Source organism: Sparus aurata, chromosome 21, assembly GCF_900880675.1.
Source record: "Sparus aurata chromosome 21, fSpaAur1.1, whole genome shotgun sequence".
In the NCBI taxonomy this organism is placed as follows: Eukaryota; Metazoa; Chordata; class Actinopteri; order Spariformes; family Sparidae; genus Sparus; species Sparus aurata.
In genome coordinates, this window is record NC_044207.1 from 23,837,682 (window position 1) to 23,860,338 (window position 22,657).

Here is a 22,657-nt window from a genome sequence, read left to right on the forward strand (position 1 = left end):
TCCGCTGTATTTTCTCTTTCTTGATGTGTTGCGGTGAACTGTTCATATCCACGTGCTACATCTTTGCTTGAACAAACCCCTCGTTCAATTTGCTCATTTCTGGAGTCGAGTTTTCGTATGAAATGTGGAGCTGCGGCCGCTGTAACTACTCCCCCTTTTTAGGAAATAATGAAGTACCGAGCGCAGACCGACTCCATGTCATAAACTTTTCAAAGTGTCTTCACCTCTAATTGGAGGCCATTAAAAAGCCGAAGTGAGGCCAGCAGCAGTTAGAAGTGAACAGTGAAAGGTGCCGTTCTGAAGGTCTGCCAGTGTGGGTTTGGCTCCAAAACCTCTAATTTCAGCTCACATGCAGAGACATGACAGACCTGCATGGACCTGATACACACCGGAGGACCTGCAATACAACATGTCAGCAAAACATTCATTTGACATTAAAAAATAAATACTTGAATCGTCTCCAGAGGTGCGGTTGAAGAGAATTCAGACCACCAGCATTCATAAAAAACATAAAAAGATTCATTTTAATTCATAAAAATAAAATTCATTGACTGCCTTCAGTTTAAAGGAGTAGTTCACCCTTTTTGGAGATAAGCTTATGTACTGTTAAAGGGGCAATATGTAAAAATTTGAGTTGAAAACAATCAGTAGTAGCAGTAATTACATTGTGATTTACTGTGCCTGTTACTGTTCCTGATCCAAAGCCCGTGTGTTAACGGTATGAAGACTAAAACTCTGAATCCGAACCACTAGCTGCACTGCTCAATGAGCTAACTAGCTAAAAGGAAGCTACAGTTAAGAGCAGTTAACAGGTGATATACTGCGTAATGTATGAACCAAAAATGGGGAAAATACTGAAAATGAGAAGAGAAGAGTGAACTTCTTGTTTGTGTCACGTGAGCTAACTGCTAGCTTATGTCACTGACATACACTATATTTCCAAAAGTATTCGCTCACCTGCTTTGACTCGCATATTAACTTAAGTGACATCCCATTCTTGACATCGGTCCCCCCTTTGCAGCTATAACAGCTTCAACTCTTCTTTAAGGTTTAGGAGTATTTATAGGAATTTTTGACCATTCTTCCAGAAGTGCATTTGTGAGGTCACACAATGATGTTGGACAGGAAGGCCTGGCTCTCAGTCTCCACTCTAATTCATCCCAAAGGTATTCTATCAGGTTGAGGTCAGGAATCTGTGCAGGCCAGTCTCGTTCATCCACACCAAACTCTCTCTCCATGTCTTTATGGACCTTGCTTTGTGCACTGGTGCACAGTCATGTTGGAACAGGAAGGGGCCATCCCCAAACTGTTCCCACAAAGTTGGTAGCATGGAATTGTCCAACATCTCTTGGTATGCTAAAGCATTCAGAATTCCTTTCACTGGAACTAAGGGGCCAAGCCCAGCTCGTGAAAAACAACCCCACACCATAATCCCCCCTCCACCAAAATTTAGAGTGTCACTGGATTTAGAGTCCAGTGACAGCGTGCTTCACACCACTGCATCCTACGCTTTGCATTGCACTTGCTGATGTATGGCTTGGATGCAGCTGCTCGGCCATGGAAACCCATTCCATGAAGCTCTCTACACATCGCTCTTGAGCTAATCTGAAGGCCACATTAAGTTTGGAGGTCTGTAGTAATTGACTTTGCAGAAAGTTGGCGACCTCTGACCCCGCTCCGTCATTTTACGTGGCCTACCACTTCGTGGCTGAGTTGCTGTTGTTCCCAATGGCTTCCACTTTGTTATAATACCACTGACAATTGACTGTGGAATATTTAGGAGCGAGGAATTTTCACGACTGGACTTGTTGCACAGGTGGCATCCTATCACAGTACCACGCTGGAATTCACTGAGCTCCTGAGAGCGACCCATTCTTTCACAAAGGTTTGTAGAAACAGTCTGCATGCCTAGGTGCTTGCTTTTATACACCTGTGGCCATGGAAGTGATCGGAACACCTGATACATTAATATGTCTCGTCATCTCTGACATTGTTATCCTCCTCACTGTTCAACAAGCGTGTTCATTACAGGCATTACATTTTATGTTGCATATTGACTTCTAGCACCCTTTATTGATTTCAGGGCTGGAACACACTCTCAATATTCTGACCTAAACTGCATAACTGACCACAAATACAGGCTTGTTCATCAAATCTTATTAACGACACTGAATGCGACACATCACTGGTGTGAGAAGCTTTACTTTGAGCATCTCATGCAGAACAAAAACAAACCACACACACTTACGCAGCTACTGATTTTATCGAAATTACAGATCATCGCAAAAGCCTCACTTCAGCAGTTTTAAGATTCATTGTTTAATTACTGCACGTTCTAATTATCCATTAATTATCCATTCAAATGTCTGGTCAGCAGAAACATTCTTGGTAAATAATGAGGCTGCATGAAGTTTGTGAATACATTAGAGTCGGACACAAATAAATGAGCGGCGCAGGATTAACAGAGTGGTAAAGGTCAGAGAGATAAGCTTCATCAAAACAAAACACTTCACATGAACTGCTGCGTCATGAAAGCGACGTTCACACTTTGACGAGCGTCTCCGTCAGTCATGGGGACGTTCTGTTTACGCTACTCGAACTTGAACTACTGGGGATTACCAAAACACTGTTACACTTGTTTGTGACCCAGGGAAGCCTTTAAGACATTGTGTAAATGACAACAGTAGAGAGAAAGTAGATTATTATATATATATATTTTCTCTTCAAACTGTTTGTGTTTTTTTTTGCATTTCTGTGGTGACTGAACATGAAAACTTGCTGTTGCAACATTACAGCTGTCGGTAGTCGGATCTAAGACGGCTGGAGGAAACAACAAACCACAGACCACCGTCAGATGAACCTGCCCGGGGAGGAAAAAAACAACAACTTCAACTTTCCAGGCTCACTTATCTCATCTGGAAACTAATTACGAGAAGTTGATATGACCTGAACGACAGCATGTTTTACCACAAAAAGACACAGTTCCGCTTATCGTTTGTAGCTACAACAGTTCATTCAATTATTCAATGTAGTCCATTTGCATGATACACTGTGGTGACATAAACTAACGACCGGCTTGAGTTCCACAGAGCGCCTGTAATAGTTTACTGCGCCAAGTGGATTTACAAATGTTTTTATTTTTCTCTTATACTTGGAAATGAACCAAAAGATAAGGCGTGTAAATTGATACAACTTGGATCCCTTTTAAAAACAGAACAAATACCCTAATGTTACTCAAATATAACAGTGAAGGTCACCAATTAGCAAAATAAGTCAACCAAAACCTCATTAAAATAATTTAGACACACCCCACAACAAACACACAAACAAGGACTGCAAATGAGAAGTTCAAACCGGACATGTGAACCCCAACATGGTTTTTCTCAGGCAGTTTTCCTTATGCGCAACTCAAATGTGCACACTTTTACCTCCGCTAGCATAAAGCACTCCATTAAGGGTTAATTCCAAATGTACCTATTCTATTTGAGAGCTTTATTCAACAATTTACATCTCACATTATATCACGGCGCAGGACTCCAGAGCGGCTACTGTACCAGGATGTCCACCCTGTCAGTGTCCCGGACATAAGATGATTTGTTGATTCCGGTAAGTCCGCCATGTAACTCTGCTAAATCCCAGTGTCTCCTTTCAGTGCTTTGTGGATTTCTTGGTGCATTTGAGTTAAGTCTGTGAGGGCTTACGGAGCTTTTTCTGTGAAATTCGCCTCAGCAAAAGTGCCCAAGGGCTCCGATGTGAACTGCTGCAAAACCTACACAGAGAATATTCCTTAATTGCAGCATTTTCAGGAGCCGATTAGGCACAAAACAATGCTCTAGTCTACAATGGGCTTTTTTTTTATGACAAAGGTGCATCCAAAACTAGTTCACCCTCCACTTGCATAGTAATGAAAATATCCAAATGGTGCACATACGTCAGAAAATATGATTTCTGTGCTGCTAAACAGTGCTGAGCAGCATAAATGTTGAATATTACATGGTTGAGGGAACAGGAGGCATCGGTTCTTCCCCCTCATCCTCTCCTCACCCCATCCATCCGATAACGCCTCCACCATCTCTCTGCAGGATTGAGCACGGAGCTGGTGACGGGGGTGAAGCTGATGAAAAGCGGCGTTGTGAGCCCGTCCCCAGTCTCCCGTGCTCTCGTGGAGTCTCTTTACATCTCACTGAACCCAGAAAGTTAACAGGCCCTGGCAGGCATCTGAATAAGAGGGAGGTGCAACCCAGATCTCCCAGTTAGAGTCTCTCTGTGATGGCGTTGTAAACACCGGGGCTTAATTGGGAAACCGGCCGGTGAACAGCTTGATTTCCATCAGCTGTTTATGTGAGTTGGAACGGGGGGGGGGAGAGCCTGGACCGGGGCCTCATAGATCACAGAGGCATGAAGACTTGACGGCTCACCAACCTCGGCGGAGTTGAACGTGAGGTAAGACTTGATGCTCAGGTTGAGCAGCACGTTCTAGAGCTGAAGCTGTTTTTTGGTTTTTTTTTGTTTGCTTGTTGTAATTAGGTGGCCACGAGTGCAAATGAGTAAAATGCCTATTATTGGAAGGATCTATCTAACCATTCATTAAGGCTTTAAGCACAGATACTTAATGAATGAATGCATAATGGAGGCTCTAAATACTGCCTAATGAGACTGTTTTTTCTTTTTCTCTTTTTAACAAAGACCGACTGAGCAATCAAACTCTTCAGTTAAATATCCTGCGCACTTTGATCTACGGGGGTGGCTTCATGGAGCTGTTTGTTCATTTGTACAAAGAGCATTTGAAGTGGCAGAAACTGGGTGTTTCCACAATTTACAGAAGCCTTTTGTGATCTTGTCTTCATGCTGTTTTAATCAGCCCAGAGCTGACTGAGGCTGGCTTACTTGTCAACCCTCTCAAGTTTGCAGGGAGACTCCCATTTTTTGGTGCCTACTCACAATTGCCACAATTGTCCTGTCTTTCTACAGTTTCTGCCAAATTGTCCCCTTTTAGTTATCATTACCTGTTTTGGGCACCGCACAGCGTGTTGTGTATTCCTCTGTTGCGCCTCATCCTCCTCAGTGAGCGGCAGATGCACGCAGTTAGGAATTCCTGTTTTTGACGGCAAGAGGTCAATCACCGTCATGAGGCAGACGGACATAGGATAGTGGCATGCACACGTTAAAGAGCGAGTTCAAGAAGGGAGGAGGTTTGGGTTAATGGATGGGTCAATATGACAACACCCAGCAGACTGCTGTTTGTGCTCCGTGTGAAACCGGACAGCTTTTCAACTTTCCCTTGCCCAGTTTCAGCAGCTATTCCAGTTGTGTGGGAACAGCAACCGGGCGAGAAATAATGCTACTTCCAGTTTTGGTTGCACAATGCTAGACACGCAACTTTTGAGTTATAATTCGATCTCCATTTTTCCGGGTAAAATCCTGCCTGGTTGACGACTAAATAGCATTCACTCTATACATGAATGGTGCCATTGTTCTACAGCCATTACGCTCTGCAATCAGCGTTTGCTTCAGAATGTTAAATTGAAGAAAAAAAGAATAATATTTTCAGTTTAAAGAAGCTAACATTTTGAGTTTGTGTCACATACGTAACATCATCTTTTCCTAAAGCTAACCAACTAGTTTTGTTGCCTGAACCAAACAGAATGCGACCGTCACGTGTTCATGTGATGAAGGTCACCTGACTGTTTATCTGCTCTCCATAAAAGCTAACAAGCAGAATCAGCGGCATGCAAAGTTGGACTTTGGCGTACGCAAGAGACACATTTTGAAAGTGTAGAGTCATTTTATTTGTACTCAGATAAACGAGATCAGGTCGGTTGGACTGTGTTCACTCTCTGAACTTTGTTGGAGTTTGTCTCCAATTTTTTCTTTCCTGCTTTTGCCATTTTCCACCCATGATTCAAGGCCAAGTAGGAAATGGAGTCTGATTTTTTGCAGTGAGCCAGCAGCGCTCCTTAATGCCTCACCTCCTCCTGCATCAGTTGAACTACACAGAAGTCCTCAGGAGCCATTCAGTTGTGAGAGCTGACACACATTTGAAAACGTCTCTCGGGGGCTGCAGTGACCTGAGGGATGAGCTCAGCAGAGAGTTTGTTCTGTACTTTATCACATCACCTGCAGGATGTTACATGCTCCAGACTTTGGAAAGGGAGGCTTTTTTTACTGAGCAGCCAGGAGTGTGTGTTTATGAGTGTGCATTTGCGAGAGAGGAAGACCCCATTTGGTTTGTGAGAGTGCACTAAATTCACTGCACAGTTTGAACTGAGATGAATGGAGATCATGCTGTAATGGCCAGAAAGTAAGACTGTCGATTTGATTAGATTTCAGCCAACATTTGGAGTTCAGGACCAGGGATGAACAGCAACTGTCAGGAATGTCTTTCTCAACACTTGAAGAAAATATCCTTTTATCGTATCACCTTAAGTTAAGTTACAAAAACTGCAACTCTGTAAAGAAATGGTTTGGTTTCACAAAATTCTTGAGACGCTTTTACTGCCTAAAGTTAAGACTGCAAACAAGAACAGAGAGACACGAAGCTAAGGTCACAGCAACGAGCTATTATCTAGTGTGCACAAGATAACAGCCTGTTCCCACAAGATAAAAATAGGGGCTTTGTAGAACCGTCTTATAAATATTGTGAATTATTCTCAAAAAACCGTCTGTGTAAACAAAAAGCTGATATGAACTGAGGCTGAACAGGTTTTATCTTCTTTTTTAACTACAGGTTAAAAAATGTGTCTTCTTTTAGACACAAATTGGAGGTAAGGATTCCGCCACGGTCTGAAAAATGTCTGTTATCATTGTAACTTAAATGTCCGTGTCAGTGCACACAAGGCTCATCATCTTAGACGTTCACGACAAACTAAAATAGGGAAGCGTCCCACCAACACTTGACCTCAACTTGTAAGACTGTCAGGCATTTCTTCTAGCAGGAAACTCGGTCAGCGTGTGACTGTGAAAGATAATGACACTGCAGTTATAATGTAGTGTCAATATGTTTCACCCTACTCAACTTTTTTACACTAAATGTCCGGCTAGTTAGTTTAGCTTAAAATAAAGACTGAAAACAGGGGGAAATAGTTAGCTTAGCTCTTCCAGAAGGTAACCAAATCCACCTGCCAGCCTGTTTTAAGCATACTATTTAACACATTTCATCTTGTCTGTTAAGTGTTTATATAAAAATGTGTAAAAACAACATATTAACAGTGTTTTCTGGGTCTTAAAAAAAGACGACCGGATGAAGGATACATATTACTGTAGCGAGGGAAAAACACACTCGCTCTCGGCAGAACCACGTGTCAGTAGTCACACCACAACTACATTAGCCTAGCTAGCTGCACTAGCTCAGCTTAGCTGAAGAATCACTCACCAAGATGTCGCCAAAGTGGTGTCAACCAGGAAGGACGGGGCTCTGAATTGTCACACACTCGTTTATGAAACAGATTTGAAAAGTTAACGAGCTCGTCACTCGCTCCACACTATTTTTTTCCGTGGCTGCCCTCGTTGTCTTTTTCCTTTAATTCCTTTAATTTTAAATTCCTTTAAAAGTGTGGAGCGGGGCTTAACTTACTTCCTCTGACTGACAGTCTTTTATTAGACCAATTAGAAATCAAATGTACACAAAATAACTTCGACAGGCAGGTGAGTTTTAACGAAATTAATTAAATTCATGGAGGTAATGTCACTCCTGGGTTAAACAGACTTGATATACTGTGTGCTCTTTGGAGCAGCTAGACTTTGCTAGGCCAGCTGTTTCCCCCTGTTTCCTGTCTTTATGCTAAGCTAAGCTAAGCTAAGCTAAACGAACAAACTGCTAGCTCAAGCCACATATTCCCTACAAACGCACATGAAAGTGATATCAATCTGCTTCTCTAACTCTTGGCAGGAAATAAGCGTATAACCCAAAATGTCAAACTATTATCTTTCATGCTATTTTTTCTGTTGCTATCCTCTGTTTTTAGAAACTCCCGTCTCTATGGCAACCTGAAACGTTGGCTAACTCAAGTGACTCTTTATTCCCACGATGTCTCATTTTGCTCTGCTGTATTTGGGAATAGTCAAGGCTCATCATCTTAGACGCTCGCGACAAACTAAAACAGGGATGCGTCCCCACCAACACTTGACCTCAACTTGTAAGACTGTCAGGCATTTCTTCTAGCAGGAAACTCGGTCAGCGTGTGACTGTGAAAGATAATGACACTGCAGTTATAATGTAGTGTCAATATGTTTCACCCACTCAACTTTTTTACACTAAATGTCCGGCTAGTTAGTTTAGCTTAAAATAAAGACTGAAAACAGGGGGAAATAGTTAGCTTAGCTCTTCCAGAAGGTAACCAAATCCACCTGCCGGCCTGTTTTAAGCATACTATTTAACACATTTCATCTTGTCTGTTAAGTGTTTATATAAAAATGTGTAAAAACAACATATTAACAGTGTGTTCTGGGTCTTAAAAAAAGACGACCGGATGAAGGATACATATTACTGTAGCGAGGGAAAAACACACTCGCTCTCGGCAGAACCACGTGTCAGTAGTCACACCACAACTACATTAGCCTAGCTAGCTGCACTAGCTCAGCTTAGCTGAAGAATCACTCACCAAGATGTCGCCAAAGTGGTGTCAACCAGGAAGGACGGGGCTCTGAATTGTCACACACTTGTTTATGAAACAGATTTGAAAAGTTAACGAGCTCGTCACTCGCTCCACACTATTTTTTTCCGTGGCTGCCCTCGTTGTCTTTTTCCTTTAATTCCTTTAATTTTAAATTCCTTTAAAAGTGTGGAGCGGGGCTTAACTTACTTCCTCTGACTGACAGTCTTTTATTAGACCAATTAGAAATCAAATGTACACAAAATAACTTCGACAGGCAGGTGAGTTTTAACGAAATTAATTAAATTCATGGAGGTAATGTCACTCCTGGGTTAAACAGACTTGATATACTGTGTGCTCTTTGGAGCAGCTAGACTTTGCTAGGCCAGCTGTTTCCCCCTGTTTCCTGTCTTTATGCTAAGCTAAGCTAAGCTAAGCTAAACGAACAAACTGCTAGCTCAAGCCACATATTCCCTACAAACGCACATGAAAGTGATATCAATCTGCTTCTCTAACTCTTGGCAGGAAATAAGCGTATAACCCAAAATGTCAAACTATTATCTTTCATGCTATTTTTTCTGTTGCTATCCTCTGTTTTTAGAAACTCCCGTCTCTATGGCAACCTGAAACGTTGGCTAACTCAAGTGACTCTTTATTCCCACGATGTCTCATTTTGCTCTGCTGTATTTGGGAATAGTCAAGGCTCATCATCTTAGACGCTCGCGACAAACTAAAACAGGGACGCGTCCCCACCAACACTTGACCTCAACTTGTAAGACTGTCAGGCATTTCTTCTAGCAGGAAACTCGGTCAGCGTGTGACTGTGAAAGATAATGACACTGCAGTTATAATGTAGTGTCAATATGTTTCACCCACTCAACTTTTTTACACTAAATGTCCGGCTAGTTAGTTTAGCTTAAAATAAAGACTGAAAACAGGGGGAAATAGTTAGCTTAGCTCTTCCAGAAGGTAACCAAATCCACCTGCCGGCCTGTTTTAAGCATACTATTTAACACATTTCATCTTGTCTGTTAAGTGTTTATATACAAATGTGTAAAAACAACATATTAACAGTGTGTTCTGGGTCTTAAAAAAAGACGACCGGATGAAGGATACATATTACTGTAGCGAGGGAAAAACACACTCGCTCTCGGCAGAACCACGTGTCAGTAGTCACACCACAACTACATTAGCCTAGCTAGCTGCACTAGCTCAGCTTAGCTGAAGAATCACTCACCAAGATGTAGCCAAAGTGGTGTCAACCAGGAAGGACGGGGCTCTGAATTGTCACACACTCATATATGAAACAGATATGAAAAGTTAACGAGCTCGTCACTCGCTCCACACTATTTTTTTCCGTGGCTGCCCTTGTTGTCTTTTTCCTTTAATTCCTTTAATTTTAAATTCCTTTAAAAGTGTGGGGCGGGGCTTAACTTACTTCCTCTGACTGACAGTCTTTTATTAGACCAATTAGAAATCAAATGTACACAAAATAACTTCAACAGGCAGGTGAGTTTTAACGAAATTAATTAAATTCATGGAGGTAATGTCACTCCTGGGTTAAACAGACTTGATATACTGTGTGCTCTTTGGAGCAGCTAGACTTTGCTAGGCCAGCTGTTTCCCCATTTCCTGTCTTTATGCTAAGCTAAGCTAAGCTAAGCTAAACGAACAAACTGCTAGCTCAAGCCACATATTCCCTACAAACGCACATTAAAGTGATATCAATCTGCTCCTCTAACTCTTGGCAGGAAATAAGCGTATTACCCAAAATGTCAAAATATTATCTTTCATGCTATTTTTTCTGTTGCTATCCTCTGTTTTTAGAAACTCCCATCTCTATGGCAACCTGAAACGTTGGCTAACTCGAGTGACTCTTTATTCCCACGATGTCTCATTTTGCTCTGCTGTATTTGGAAATAGTCACGAAGCAAAAGAGGAACTTAGAAAGTCCCCCCACCCCCGTGATTAAATATGAGCACTGTGGAAAACACTCCTCTCACAGCGAGCTGACAGAGTTGCCCTCTATTTATTTATCCAGCAAAATAGCCCAAAGTTTTGTTTCTCCGCAGGCCGAGAGAGCAATGTTTAACATAAAGTCTGCTCCCAGAAGACAGCCCGTGTCATGAGAGAGCTATGCTGCGATTATTACGTAATTAAGTGTTGAAATAGCTCAGAGTGACCTCATGGCTGGAATGTGCAGTGAGGTGCCCCCTGTAAAAGCCTTCAGTTTACATGCCAACCGATCGCTCTTCAATAATGGCTTTTCTTGAGAGCACGAAGCAGTTCCTTATATAGACTAATCACATCTTCTCTCTGTCGTCTTTTCACAGCGCCCGGCCCCAAACATTTTACAGCGCTGAATCACGGCTAACGTTTTCTGCCTCGGGGGGGAAACTTGGTTTTATTGGCAGACTATTTCTGGACACTTGTCAGATTCCACTACAGCAACCCTTTAGTCACTTTTCATTAGCGCTCGCACTCGAGAACGCACCGTGAGTGCACCGCGTTGGCTTCACACTCGCTCATATCTCAGTGTGTGTTGGCAGAAGCAGTAGGTCGTGGTGATTTGTAATGCCCTGTTTTGCATGGTCCGGTAACTCCGCGAGGCTTTTCTTTAAAGCCACTGGTAATGTCACAGTCACTTTTTTCGCTATCATAACTGTACGATCAGTGATCCGGCGTGAGCTCCGTGGTCTTTCCTGCAATTTGTTCAGCCACGGACCCGAGCTGGATAAAGAGATATATTGTTTCGAGCTTTCCCCTTGTAGGTGAGCTCGAGTGAGGAAAAAAGGTTTTCTATAAACCAGATGGGAGCTGCGCCTGTTATAGCACGGGGTCAACGATGTATAAATTGGGAGTACGGTATCCAAGGAGGAAATGGGACGCATACGAGGGTCACTGCAGTGTGAGCGGAACATAAGGTATCCCTCAGAGGAAAGGGAAGGTACAATAGGCTCCTTATAATGTAGGAACAAAAATGAAGTCTCCATCATGGAAAAAAAAATAATACCAGCTACTGCTGCTCATTTTGACCGAGGCAGCCGCTGCAGCTTCATGTTTTAAATCACAGCGGACCTGAAGAGGCACATTGCACTTTTATAGCTTTTTCATATCATTCCTCTCTCTGTCGTTTCCTCCAACGTGATTTTGTGCAACAAATCAAGAGGCACAAGTTACCATCATGTCTGTATTATGAACATGAGATCAATATTTCATATTTAAGTATCACAATGTTCATTAATATCGGTACATCGTGACACCCCCAGTTCATAAGAAGAATAATAAAGACATGTCTAATAAGAGAAATAGTCCAGGACATTTAGCGGAGAATTTCAAACGTATATATATAGCAACATGCCGTCTAGATTTTATTCTACAGTAACATTTAAAACCTAAAAGTAACCAACAACCCAAACCAAGTACAACAAATAAAGACAGGTGGAACCAACAGCACTGTTCACTGCACAGAGTAAAGAGTACCTGTCCAGTCCAGAAGCCCCGAAGTGTTCGATCTGTAACACACAATAGGATCCAAAAGTCTGACACAACGGGTGAAGAAACTTCCAATTTTGCATTTGTTTAGAATATAATAAGAAAAAAAATTAATATCATGTCACGTCCCCGTAATGCCAGGAGGCGGGGGGAGCAACATAGTAAATGAGAACCAGAAAAGAGGGGAAAAGAAACAGGATGTAGTCGTTCAAACGGAAAGAAAACAACAAACAACTAGTCAACAAAGACACACGTCTTCGGCTGAGTCACTTTGGCTCTTGCACGGCACAGCTGCGTCGGCCCACCGGCACCAGCAGCACTTTGTATCACCGGGCCTGAATGATGAGTAGGATCAGGTGTGGACCTCAACACGCAGGCAGGGAGGAGTGGGGGGAGGAAGAAAAAGAAAAAGAAAAATCACATCACAGAACACAACACAAACACGGCCACAACACGGGAGCCGTCACATATCAGCCAAACAACTTGAGCGGAAGTTAAATCTTTGGGAAATGCAGACGAATTTCAGAACGTCTTAGTCACCCTTTTTGCTCGAATGACAACAGAAACTGAAGCTGGCATGGATTCTGCAAGTCTGTGCGAAACCTGATGACTCATTCGATTCCAGTGTGATCTGACGCTGAGAAGAAAGCCCCCCCTCTGCCTGGCTGACACTTTTCTGACGCTCAGTTTCTGACGCCATGTGTCCCAGCTTTCACGATGCTTCTCGATAAGCATCGACCTGCTGGAGACTTACTAAGCTGCTCAAAGCCCAAATTAGTTGCTGATCAAGAAATGGTGCAGGATTAAATACTCTATTTTACATGTCAGGAGAGAACTCTGTGTTTTCTGTGGCTTCTGAATCCCAAATCTTTGCTTATTTCAAGGTTTATGTAAAGATATTAAAGATTTTCAATGTGGTCTCAGACTTTTGGACCTCACTGTGTTACAGTCTCATCTGCTGCTTTAAGATTGTGTTCGCTCCGTAAAGGGATCGCTGCAAACCACACCAAAGCTCCTACGTTTTCACCCGTTAGAAGATGCTTTTCCTCGGTCTTACGCAAAAGAGAGGCAGAGTAATTTTGAATAAGGTCGCGCATTCTGTTGTTCAGCACGTATCCCACGCTGTACAAGCATTTCGTCTGTGCGGTGTCAAGGTTTTAACATGCGGGGATATGTCTGCAGATGCCATCCGAAGCAGCAAGTGGAATATACGCCAAAATCATTTTCGTATAAAGTACTGTAAAGAAGGATTTCCATCAAGGGGGAAGTGCCGCTACGCTCGGGTCATTAATCAACACTTGCTCGAGGTGACTGGACACTGTAGTGCCTCGACAGCAGCTGTGATATAGTTTCACTGTGCGGCGCTACACGCCCTGCCAGTCAGACAGCACCCTCTGTGGTGTGTGTGCTCGTGTGTGTGTGCGAGCGCGTGCACGGTGTGTGTGTGGGCGGGTGGTTGCTATTTGTCTAAGATGGCTCAGACACACCTGCAGACATGGCGAGGCTTGTCTCATCAATTTTCATGTAACCGTGCCCCGTAGCTACAGAGAAAACACCGGCATGTTCAGCCAGCCGGGCGGTCACGAGGTGCGTTTTTTTTCATGTCGAGAGGTTTCCACCTACAGAAGCTGCGGGCACATAGTCTTATAACACAAATGGTGGATCTGATCATATTTAGTTTTTTCTCAATTTCTTGGAGGTTCATGCCGTAGAAACAGAACAACGGAGAAAGAACCAGTTCCACAGAGAGTGGAATGTTTTTTAAAGGAGATTCATGGCGGTTATGTGACCTGACTGTGGCGCTCCACTTAAAAACTTCTTTTGGAGTTCGTGCATTAGCCCAGCTCTGTACTGTACACACGCATCAGACTGTGTGTGTGAGTACACGTACAGTATTCGAGTCACTGCACATTAACTTCCCCCCCTCTTCAGGAGTGGCCAGCAACTAGACTTTGTTTCCTTTTTTCCTACTTGAATAAAAGAATCTTTCCTCTTTTGCTTGACTGATCTTAAAGGGGATTGCTGACAACGCCAAAGGCGCAGAGTGTGTGTGTGTTTGCATGGGCGTGTGTACATGACCTCACTCTCTCATATCCACATGTATCTTACTTCCTCACCTGCTGGTAATTTTCATTTCCCCTATTTTATTTCTTTTTCAGAGTGCTGTTTGTTTGAGCTGTATTCGCAGTTGTAAAGCAAAATGTTGCAAAAAAAACAAAACACCCTGTTCTGCACCGTCAGGCTGGTGCTGCAAGGTTTGTTTTTTCAGATCGGCAGACGTAGGCGAGCCTTTTCTTTTTAATATTTGTTCCCAGACACTTTTTTAATAAAGGCTTCTTATGATTTCATTTCAGTTTGCTTAACTCCCCCCCCCCCCCTCCTCTCCGTCTGACATCACCACGGAGCTTGTGTGAGTAAAGTAAAGCGACCGCAGGCATTAAGTTCACCACGCTAGGAAACACACAAGCACAAGACAGAGGGCCCATTCTTACACAGAAGTGGGCAGGGTGCAGTGACGTCGTGACCAAAACACACACTCACTCACACAGAGAGAGAGAGAGGAAGAGGAGGAGGAGGAGGAGGCGGTGGAGGACGGGAAACAAGGGTAGGGAGGGTAACAGGAACAGAAAGTGAAGACTTGTCAAGATGTCTGGGTGAGGGGGACCAGAACAGAGCAGAAGCCAGATGCCAAAACAGAAACAACGGCGGTCTGAGCAGCTGACTGGATTAGACAGGAGGAGAGAGCTGACCTGCCGCTTCACCAAGTGCCTGCGGGGGTAAGGTGCCGCTTCTGAAAGAGATCTTGAGTGCCGGCAAACTTGGGATACTTTGAAATTGTTCTGAGTGGTTTATTTAAGCTGTTAGGGGCTTTTTTGTTGTTGTGTGACTGCGGGGAGACGGAGGCTGAATTTATGCTCTTGTAGCAAACTCCTGAAAAAAGAAAAATAATAATAATGTTTTGGCGGTGGTTAGATTTGACAGGATGTTTGACAAGTTAGAACAATAAGCTGCTAAGTTTCTTCCTGCCTTTGAGTGCTCAGAGCGTCACAATGACATGATCCTCTAGGTGATTTCTTGACTTTTTAAAGTAAACATTTTGATTTACGTCCATTTAGGAAAAGGAAGAAAAAAAAATTGGCAATCGTTTTCATCAACCTCAAACCGTAGAACAACTCTCTGTTGCTTTGTTTAATGGATGTTTACAGGAAACGCATTTGGCTCTAACCTTTGCTGACTGTCCTCCTCCTGCTCTTACTGTAATCACGTCCTCCACTTCGTCGCAATCGAGTCTCGCGCACTCGTCCTCGCTCGCCGTGGAGAACTGTACTCCTCCAGACTACCAGCAGGCCCCTAGCTGCACTTAGCGATGTGAGATTGGCTCATGATTTCTGCCGGGAAAAAAAAGTACAGCTTTTAATCGTTTCTTCGTGGCTTACTCAAGTGTCCAAGAACTGCCTGTTAATACTGACTGATGGAGGGGGGAGAGATCTGCTCGAGGCGAGTCATTAAAGATTCCTGCCTCGCCTTCTGTCACAACTTTGTCTTTTAGGTCGCACATGTTCCTTAAAAAGCGGCGGGGGCGGGGGGGGCCAACTGAGTGCAAGCATAATATTTTTTTCTCAGCCCCTTCCTGGCTTTGTGTGCCCCAGAAATGGCCTTTTCCTGGATGTTGAGGCACGATGTCATGAGAAAGTGAAGTGAAGTGCCCCGGCCGGGAGTCTCAGAATGGCATCTCGGTTGAGATGATACGAACCAGGCAAGCGGTTCCAGGTTTATATAAACAGAGTTATACTGTCTCTATAAATGACCTTTCTTTTCTACTCTGTGCCTTCGACAAATCACAAACCAACCTCGGCTCAGGTGTGCGTCATCAGCATTTACAACACGGGCGATCAAAGTGTTTACCTCAAGAAAAGCGCGAGCCTTCTCCTGAAATGAGCTCCTGACATCGATGACCTCAGATCCCGTTTTAGCTCTTTCCTGACGCTGAGGTGTTTTTTTCTTCGGTTTACTTTAAAGTGATCTCACACTTCCTGGCCAGAGACTGTAATCATCATAACACTTAGTGATTTATCCGTTCCATTTAATGACTTTACCAATGATACACCGTTAGACGTCTCTGTTATATAAGCTCGATTACACCCCTGCGCTGCTCCCGTCCCCTCGTCTGTCTCCCTCGCAGACTTTATTGTTCAGCGACTCCGGCTTGTCGCGTTGACAGTGTTTTCAGAATGCGAGGGAGATCAGGGTGCGCACAAAGGTGCCGCTGCTCAGCCAAGCTCATCACAACAACATGTACCAACCGCGGAGGAAATAATCAAGAATAATGTGACGGGCGACGTCGTGGCTCCCGGTGATGTTCGCGGGCTCCGCTACAGCTTGTAATCAAGCCTCAATCCAAGTGGAATGCAGATTTTTGATGGAATTTCCAGAAAATCGGCCGTAGAAAATATGAATTCCTGTAATGCCTGCTTCCATCCAACTGCTGATATGAGACTGGAGGGACTGTGGTGCAGTTGGTGGCACTAATTCTCCATTAGGGTGCGATTAAACCATTACAGGAGAAGGAGAAGAAGAAGGAGGCACAACAACATGTGTTTGTTTCGTCTCACTCCAGCAGAAGCTTAAGTGACGACGGTTTGTTCACTGAGTCTGTTTCTTTTGACAGCGGTTCTCAAGCGTTTTTTTATCGGTGACCTCTGAAAAAAGGAGAGATGTTTACTTGCAAACCATGTCAGTGATCATACACTGATAAAGGTGCGCTCCTAGGTGCCCCTATGGTAGCAAAACTATGCCCTCTTTGTTTGCTAGTGCCCAACCACGAACATGTTGTGCCCTATTTTTTCTTTCCTGCCCGTCCCCCACAAACATCCTGAGTCCACCAATGCATCTGCTTGTGGTGAGAACTTCGACCAACCAGTAGCTGTGTGACCACTGATTCACGCTCCCATGCTTATAGTTCGACTATTCACCCACAATACAACCCTGCTCAAAGGGAAATTGAGAAGTTTCTCACGGGTGCAGAGCTCCGGGAACATCTCAGGAAACTAAAGAACATGTTCACCGTCTGTTGCTCAGCGGCGCTGCATTGGCACGGTGAAGTCACACTTCGATTGCATTTGCACGAGGCGCGCGTTGCATCATTTCCTTTAAGTAAAAGACAAGGTTTTGTGCGTACCAACAGCAGAAACAGTAAAGATTACACACGAATGTAGTATAAACTGTCTACAGTGAGTATCTTCTGTGTGTTTTTCCTTGAGTTTTTTAGAGGCCTGAAAATGGAAACGATCGAGTTCTCCACGAGGCAAAAAACAAACATTCAAGGAAAATATGAAAAACTGAACAGGATTTTGTGCCGCAGAAGCATGTTTTCTCTGTTTTCCCACCCTCTTCACCATCTCATGAACTTCTTCTCTGACCACCTTTATCTCGTGACCACTTGTGAAAGTTCCGCCCGCAAGTTGTTAACCACGAGAGTATGATGAAAGGTTGAACGGCTGGCGCAACATTACATGGTTACATGTTACATGGCCTTTAAAGTTTAACATACAATACAAACAAAAATGTAATCGTGCAACCAAATACACAAATAGCACCAAGCCCAGCTTTGTGTGTGGGGATGTATTTTAGATTAGATGTGTTTTTAGAGATGAGGCCGCTCTGTCTAGAGATGAGGCCGCTCTGTCTGAACTCCTGCTTCGACGTCTCAGGTTGCCTCTTAGCTTCGAGCGCTCGGCTTCCTGTTGAGCAAATGAACAGGAGGGAAGTTAGCAGTCTGTCTGCGGGTAAACCAATTTCACACATGAGACGCGACGCACAGCGGCAGCCACGCCAAATCTATTTGCTCTCCACTTGCAGGTGCATCTTGCCCCCTCTCGCTCTCTGTCTGCCTAAGAAAGCAGCCAAATGTGAGATGGAAATCTTTTCTCCCTCCTGCATCTAGAATACAAAGAGGCTCCGTAGCCGTGAGCTATAGACAATCTAGGGGACATACTTGAGTCAAACGGTGTTTGAAAAACTATAGTAGTTTAACAGCATTTAGATAAAGACGTCGCCTCAAGGCCTCCGACTGAATCAAACAGTCTCACAGAAAAAGGAACGCTATGACTTTTATTTTTCTCAGACTGACTTTATATTGCAGATCTGGTCCGAGTGTCTCTCCTCGTGTTTTCCTCTCCAGGAGAGCCATTAAGAGGAGATTTCATCTGAGGCCAGGGTGAAACGTTACAATCAGACATTTATGAAAACTTAAACCGGATCCCATCAATCTCCTCCGATGGGAGCCATTAGCCGGATATATTCAGATGAATCTCCTGCAGCAGGCCTCTCAGTGGCCGACCTGTCTCCCCCCTCGACTCGTATTTTTTTTTCCCTGACGCTCTGTCGCTCTCTCCCTCTCAGCGGGACTCTTAGAAAGATTGGTTACCTCTATCTCTGTCTGGCCTTCCCTCAGACACAATCTCTCTCTCCGTTTCGTCCTCTCTTTCCTCTCTTTGCCCCTCTCTCTCTCTCTCCCTCAGCGGGACTCTTAGCGAGATCTGCCCTGAATCCAGAACGACTCCTCTGCAGTATTAATGAGGGTAAAAGCTGAAAATCCAAAGCTGAAACTGACAAGAGGAGAAGGGGCAGAGCGGGGAGTTGAGACGTTAAAGAGTGAGACAGAAAGATGGATTGGATGCGGGGAAGGGTAGACGAGCTGTCTGATGCAAACAAAATTTCTCTCCATGTTCACGCTGTCTCTCTCTTTTTTTTTTCTCATTTGTGTGTGTTGTTTCACAGACACGCCCAAATTGAGCCACCTCTCTTCAGCTGGATTAAGCTAAACTGAAAGGCAAAGGGCAAGAGGACAGGAGAAGACAAAGAGTGGAGAAAAAGCTGTAACTGGAATGCCAAGCAGCATAAACAAAGTCGGCCGAAGTGCAGATTTTGGGCTTTTTTTCCCCTCCCGAATCGTCACATCTGGGCGATTTCGAAGCGTGGCCGGTTATAAACAAATGAGCTCTTGGTCTCTTGGATTTGTTTAAAGAATGCCTCGGCTCCGTAACCACCTCACAGGACACTTTAAAGGAAGGAGGCGCACATGAAGTGGCCCTCGGTGCTTTCAGTGTTTCCATTTAGCATAAACAACACGAGCCTGAGCACACACTCCAGCCTCGCAGATACCCTACCACTTTAGAGCTGGATCCAGATTGCATACAAGGACTTTTATCTTAAGTTGAACAGCATATCTTAATTATTTTTTGGAGTCTCCCTCACATTTACTGACTCACGGGCTTCACAACCCTCTCAAGGATTAATTAAATCTTTTACAACTGCAGCAGACTCCAGTTAAAAGGAGCCAGCGCTCCGTATCTGACAGCCATGGATGGGAAGGCCGACAGCATCCAGGAGTTTTTCAACCAACTCTGGAGCTTCGCTACGGACAAACACAACCAGGGGGTCTACAACACCGTCTGCCTGGTGGTCCTCCTGACCCTCCCCCTGCTCGTCCTCCTCACCACTCTGGTGGTGTGCTGCCACTGCTGCTGCTGTCGCCATAGCAACGTCTGCTGCTGTTGCTGCTGCTGCCGAGATGGGACGGCGAGGTCGGAGACGAAGAAGAAGAAGGGCTCGGGCAACAACGAGGAGGACTTGTGGATCTCTATGAAGACGGGGCCGATGACACCCGACAGGGTCGCTCTGTCCATGGTGTAGGCGGCCTTTTTTTTTTTTAGACTGAGATCACTGATCCTGGGCCAGGTGGTGCAGTGGAGCTGATGGAGCACATACATGGTATTAAGAGAAGTAGATGGAGCCATTGTGGACTACCGTCTTTTAAAGCCTCAGCATTACTGGGGTTGATATTTGGATGAGAGGGTGGCGCTTGGGGGGGAAATTCTGATTGGATCTGACTGAGAACCCAATGACATGCTGTGGTAGCGATTGGTCGATCACAAGGAAGCCACTGTCTTAATGGGACCTTAATTTACAAACTGAGCATCGTGCTGTATTGAAAAAAACTTGGGACTATAAACTTTTCACAGAGGTAACAGATTAGGTGAAAAGTGGGGTCATTTTCTCATACGCTTCCATACAACCAAACTTCTTTTTGAAACCGGTGGGTTCGCCCCCTGCCGACCATTAGAATGGTTGAAGTGACCTTTCAGACCAGGAGGCTCCACCCACTTCTCTTTATACTGTGAATGATTGAATGATGGAACGTTCCGAAAGTGAGGCCGGAGACGGTTGTTCAAAGTGACACATAATGTAACAGGCACATGTTTGGTTGGATATGTTAAACAATGTGTTAAACAATGTACAGATTCTTGTCATTTTGTATGTATGTGAACGATGTTTACAGCATTTTGTATGAGCTTTTTAGTGCGTGGTACATAAAAGGAAGAAGTATGAGAAAAACAGAGGAATATTCATATCTGCAAATGTGTGTGTGTGTGTGAGAGAGAGAGAGAGTGAGAGAAAGAGAGAGAGAGAGAAGTACAGTGTTATTGAGAGCACTTTGTTCTTTGAGCTCCCATGTGAAATTCATTGCGTCTGTATCTGGGAGAGAGAGAGAGAGAGAGAGAGAGAGAGCCAATTTAAGGTGTGCCCAGCGTTCAGGCGGCTGTAATGCTGCCTGCTTTTTCACATTCAGCTGGCAATCGACACCGATGATTGACTCTCGCTTTCTAAAGTGGAAGTCACTGACATCCAAAAAGTTTAACTCGCGCCATGCGGAAAGAAAACTCGAACTTCCATCGCTTCAATTTTGTCTCATCTTCTTACTTCATTACTACCTTACTATTTGCTTCATTCAGAACAGCGCAGCCGAGGCACTCCTCCCAGTTTTTGCCGTTTGGGAGCGCTGTGCAGTATTCAGGTCAAGTGAGCCTTGAAGGCACAATTCATAATCCAAATGTAATCTTCTAAAAACTGATTAACAAATCTTTTTTAATGAAGACTAGACAACAACCGTATCGAAGCCGGAGTTGTTGTTTTGGGCGCTTGTATTTATTTAAGTTTGGGATTCGGGTGATATAAATTCCCAATCTGGAGGACAAAAAGTTACGAAAATCAAATTTCTCGCAACTTAAAACACTTTTGGTGACGTGTTTTTGAGTGATTCTACTAAATAAAATTGGTCATAATGAGCACACGAGCTCGAGCACTTTGTGTCATTCTAAGTAGGACAGTTAGAGCCGATGACTTTGCATGCATCAGTGTGAAAAACAACACCCATTAAGCTGACATTAATTATTGTTACAATTCACTTTTCCACAGCACTTAACTGTCTGATGCACAGCAGACAGTTTCTCCTGTTTGGTTTTCTTTTTGTTTCCATTTCCCTGTTATTTCATCCCAATATGTTATGAGATAAGTTTGTCACTGAGTTGTTAATTTCAGGGTTATTGTAACTGAAGGTATTCAGGCTAAACATGACAGAATTGCATGTCTTTGTTCACAAGAGAACTCCTTGCCAACTCTGAACACACGTGTACGGAATTCCTGAGGTGCAAGTGAGACATTTTGTTTTTTTCTGATGATCCTTTTTCTGATCTAAATTTTTTTTCTCTCCTGTGTTTAAGACTTGTGATCTGGTGGTGAAAAAAAGTTTTGTCAAGATAATCTTTCCAAAAAAAATGTTTTCCATTTGTAGAAACACGGAAAAAAAGTTCAGGAGAATAAATGATTTTTTGTGGAAGTATGTTGTTTGTGAAATACTCATTTTGAGACGCTGAATAGCAGCACTACCCCAGGTTCTAGCAGGTTATATTAGCATGACTGACACGTCTTTCTTTTGGCGATGAAAGCATCGCACTAATCTGCCGTAAGGGTCCCGAAGAAAATTCTCAGAAAAAAAAGAAATTTGGTCAGTTACTGCGGGAACTTAGAAAGATTATCCTTGCAATCATTTTTTTTTCTCCAGAAGATCACAAGTCATAAAAAAAATAGTTTAGATCAGACGCAGAAAAAGGATCATCAGAATAAATTAATGTCTCACCGACCCCTTGCTTCCGTACCCATGTGCCCAATCAGTTAAACTCTCCTCCTCAATGTTATTATTATTATTATTTTTTTTTTTTACAGTTTGAGTCTTTTAATCTCTCACCATCAGAGGTTTTTTGCTCCTCAACTATCTTCAGAGCATTCTTACTGTAAGTGTAACACAATTCTTAAAAGTTTGATCAATACGGGTCCTGGTGTTTCACACCAACAAATGTTTGAATATAAATTTAATTGTGACGTGTATACATTTACATTTACAAAAGCCATGTGATAAAAATGTTTTAAAGAGTACTCAAAGAAAGTTTTGAACGTATTTTATAAGAATATTAAATAAAGTGGAGAAACCCTGATATGAGCAAATGATTTGGGATTAAAGCAGATTGCATTTGAGGCTCCTTTTTTTTTTTTTTTTTTAAAGTGTGTGACATCTCAAAGCCCAATTAAACAGAAGCCTCTCAGCAGTATCATCATCTTTATGCATTAGCTTATATTGGCACTAAGTTGATCTTCTTGCTCAAGTGCTGCTGGGAAAACAAGCCGCACTCATTTCATTACTGCTCAGACAGATACAACCCCGTGTGGAAATC

At 43.5% G+C, this 22,657-nt stretch overlaps 1 protein-coding gene across 1 annotated transcript; it reads left to right on the plus strand.

The window, feature by feature from the left end:
• Positions 1–14,684: 14,684 nt before the first annotated feature.
• Positions 14,685–22,448, plus strand: kiaa0040 (KIAA0040 ortholog). The gene is made up of 2 exons (XM_030404045.1): positions 14,685–14,863; positions 18,867–22,448. Exon 2 carries the CDS (start codon positions 19,449–19,451, stop codon positions 19,779–19,781), a length of 333 nt encoding a protein of 110 aa, XP_030259905.1. The 5' UTR covers positions 14,685–14,863; positions 18,867–19,448; the 3' UTR covers positions 19,782–22,448.
• The last annotated feature ends 209 nt before the right edge of the window (positions 22,449–22,657 follow it).

Coding starts and splice junctions, on each gene's coding strand:
- kiaa0040 (XM_030404045.1), top strand. CDS start 19,449: ATGGATGGGAAGGCCGACAGCATCCAGGAGTTTTTCAACCAACTCTGG.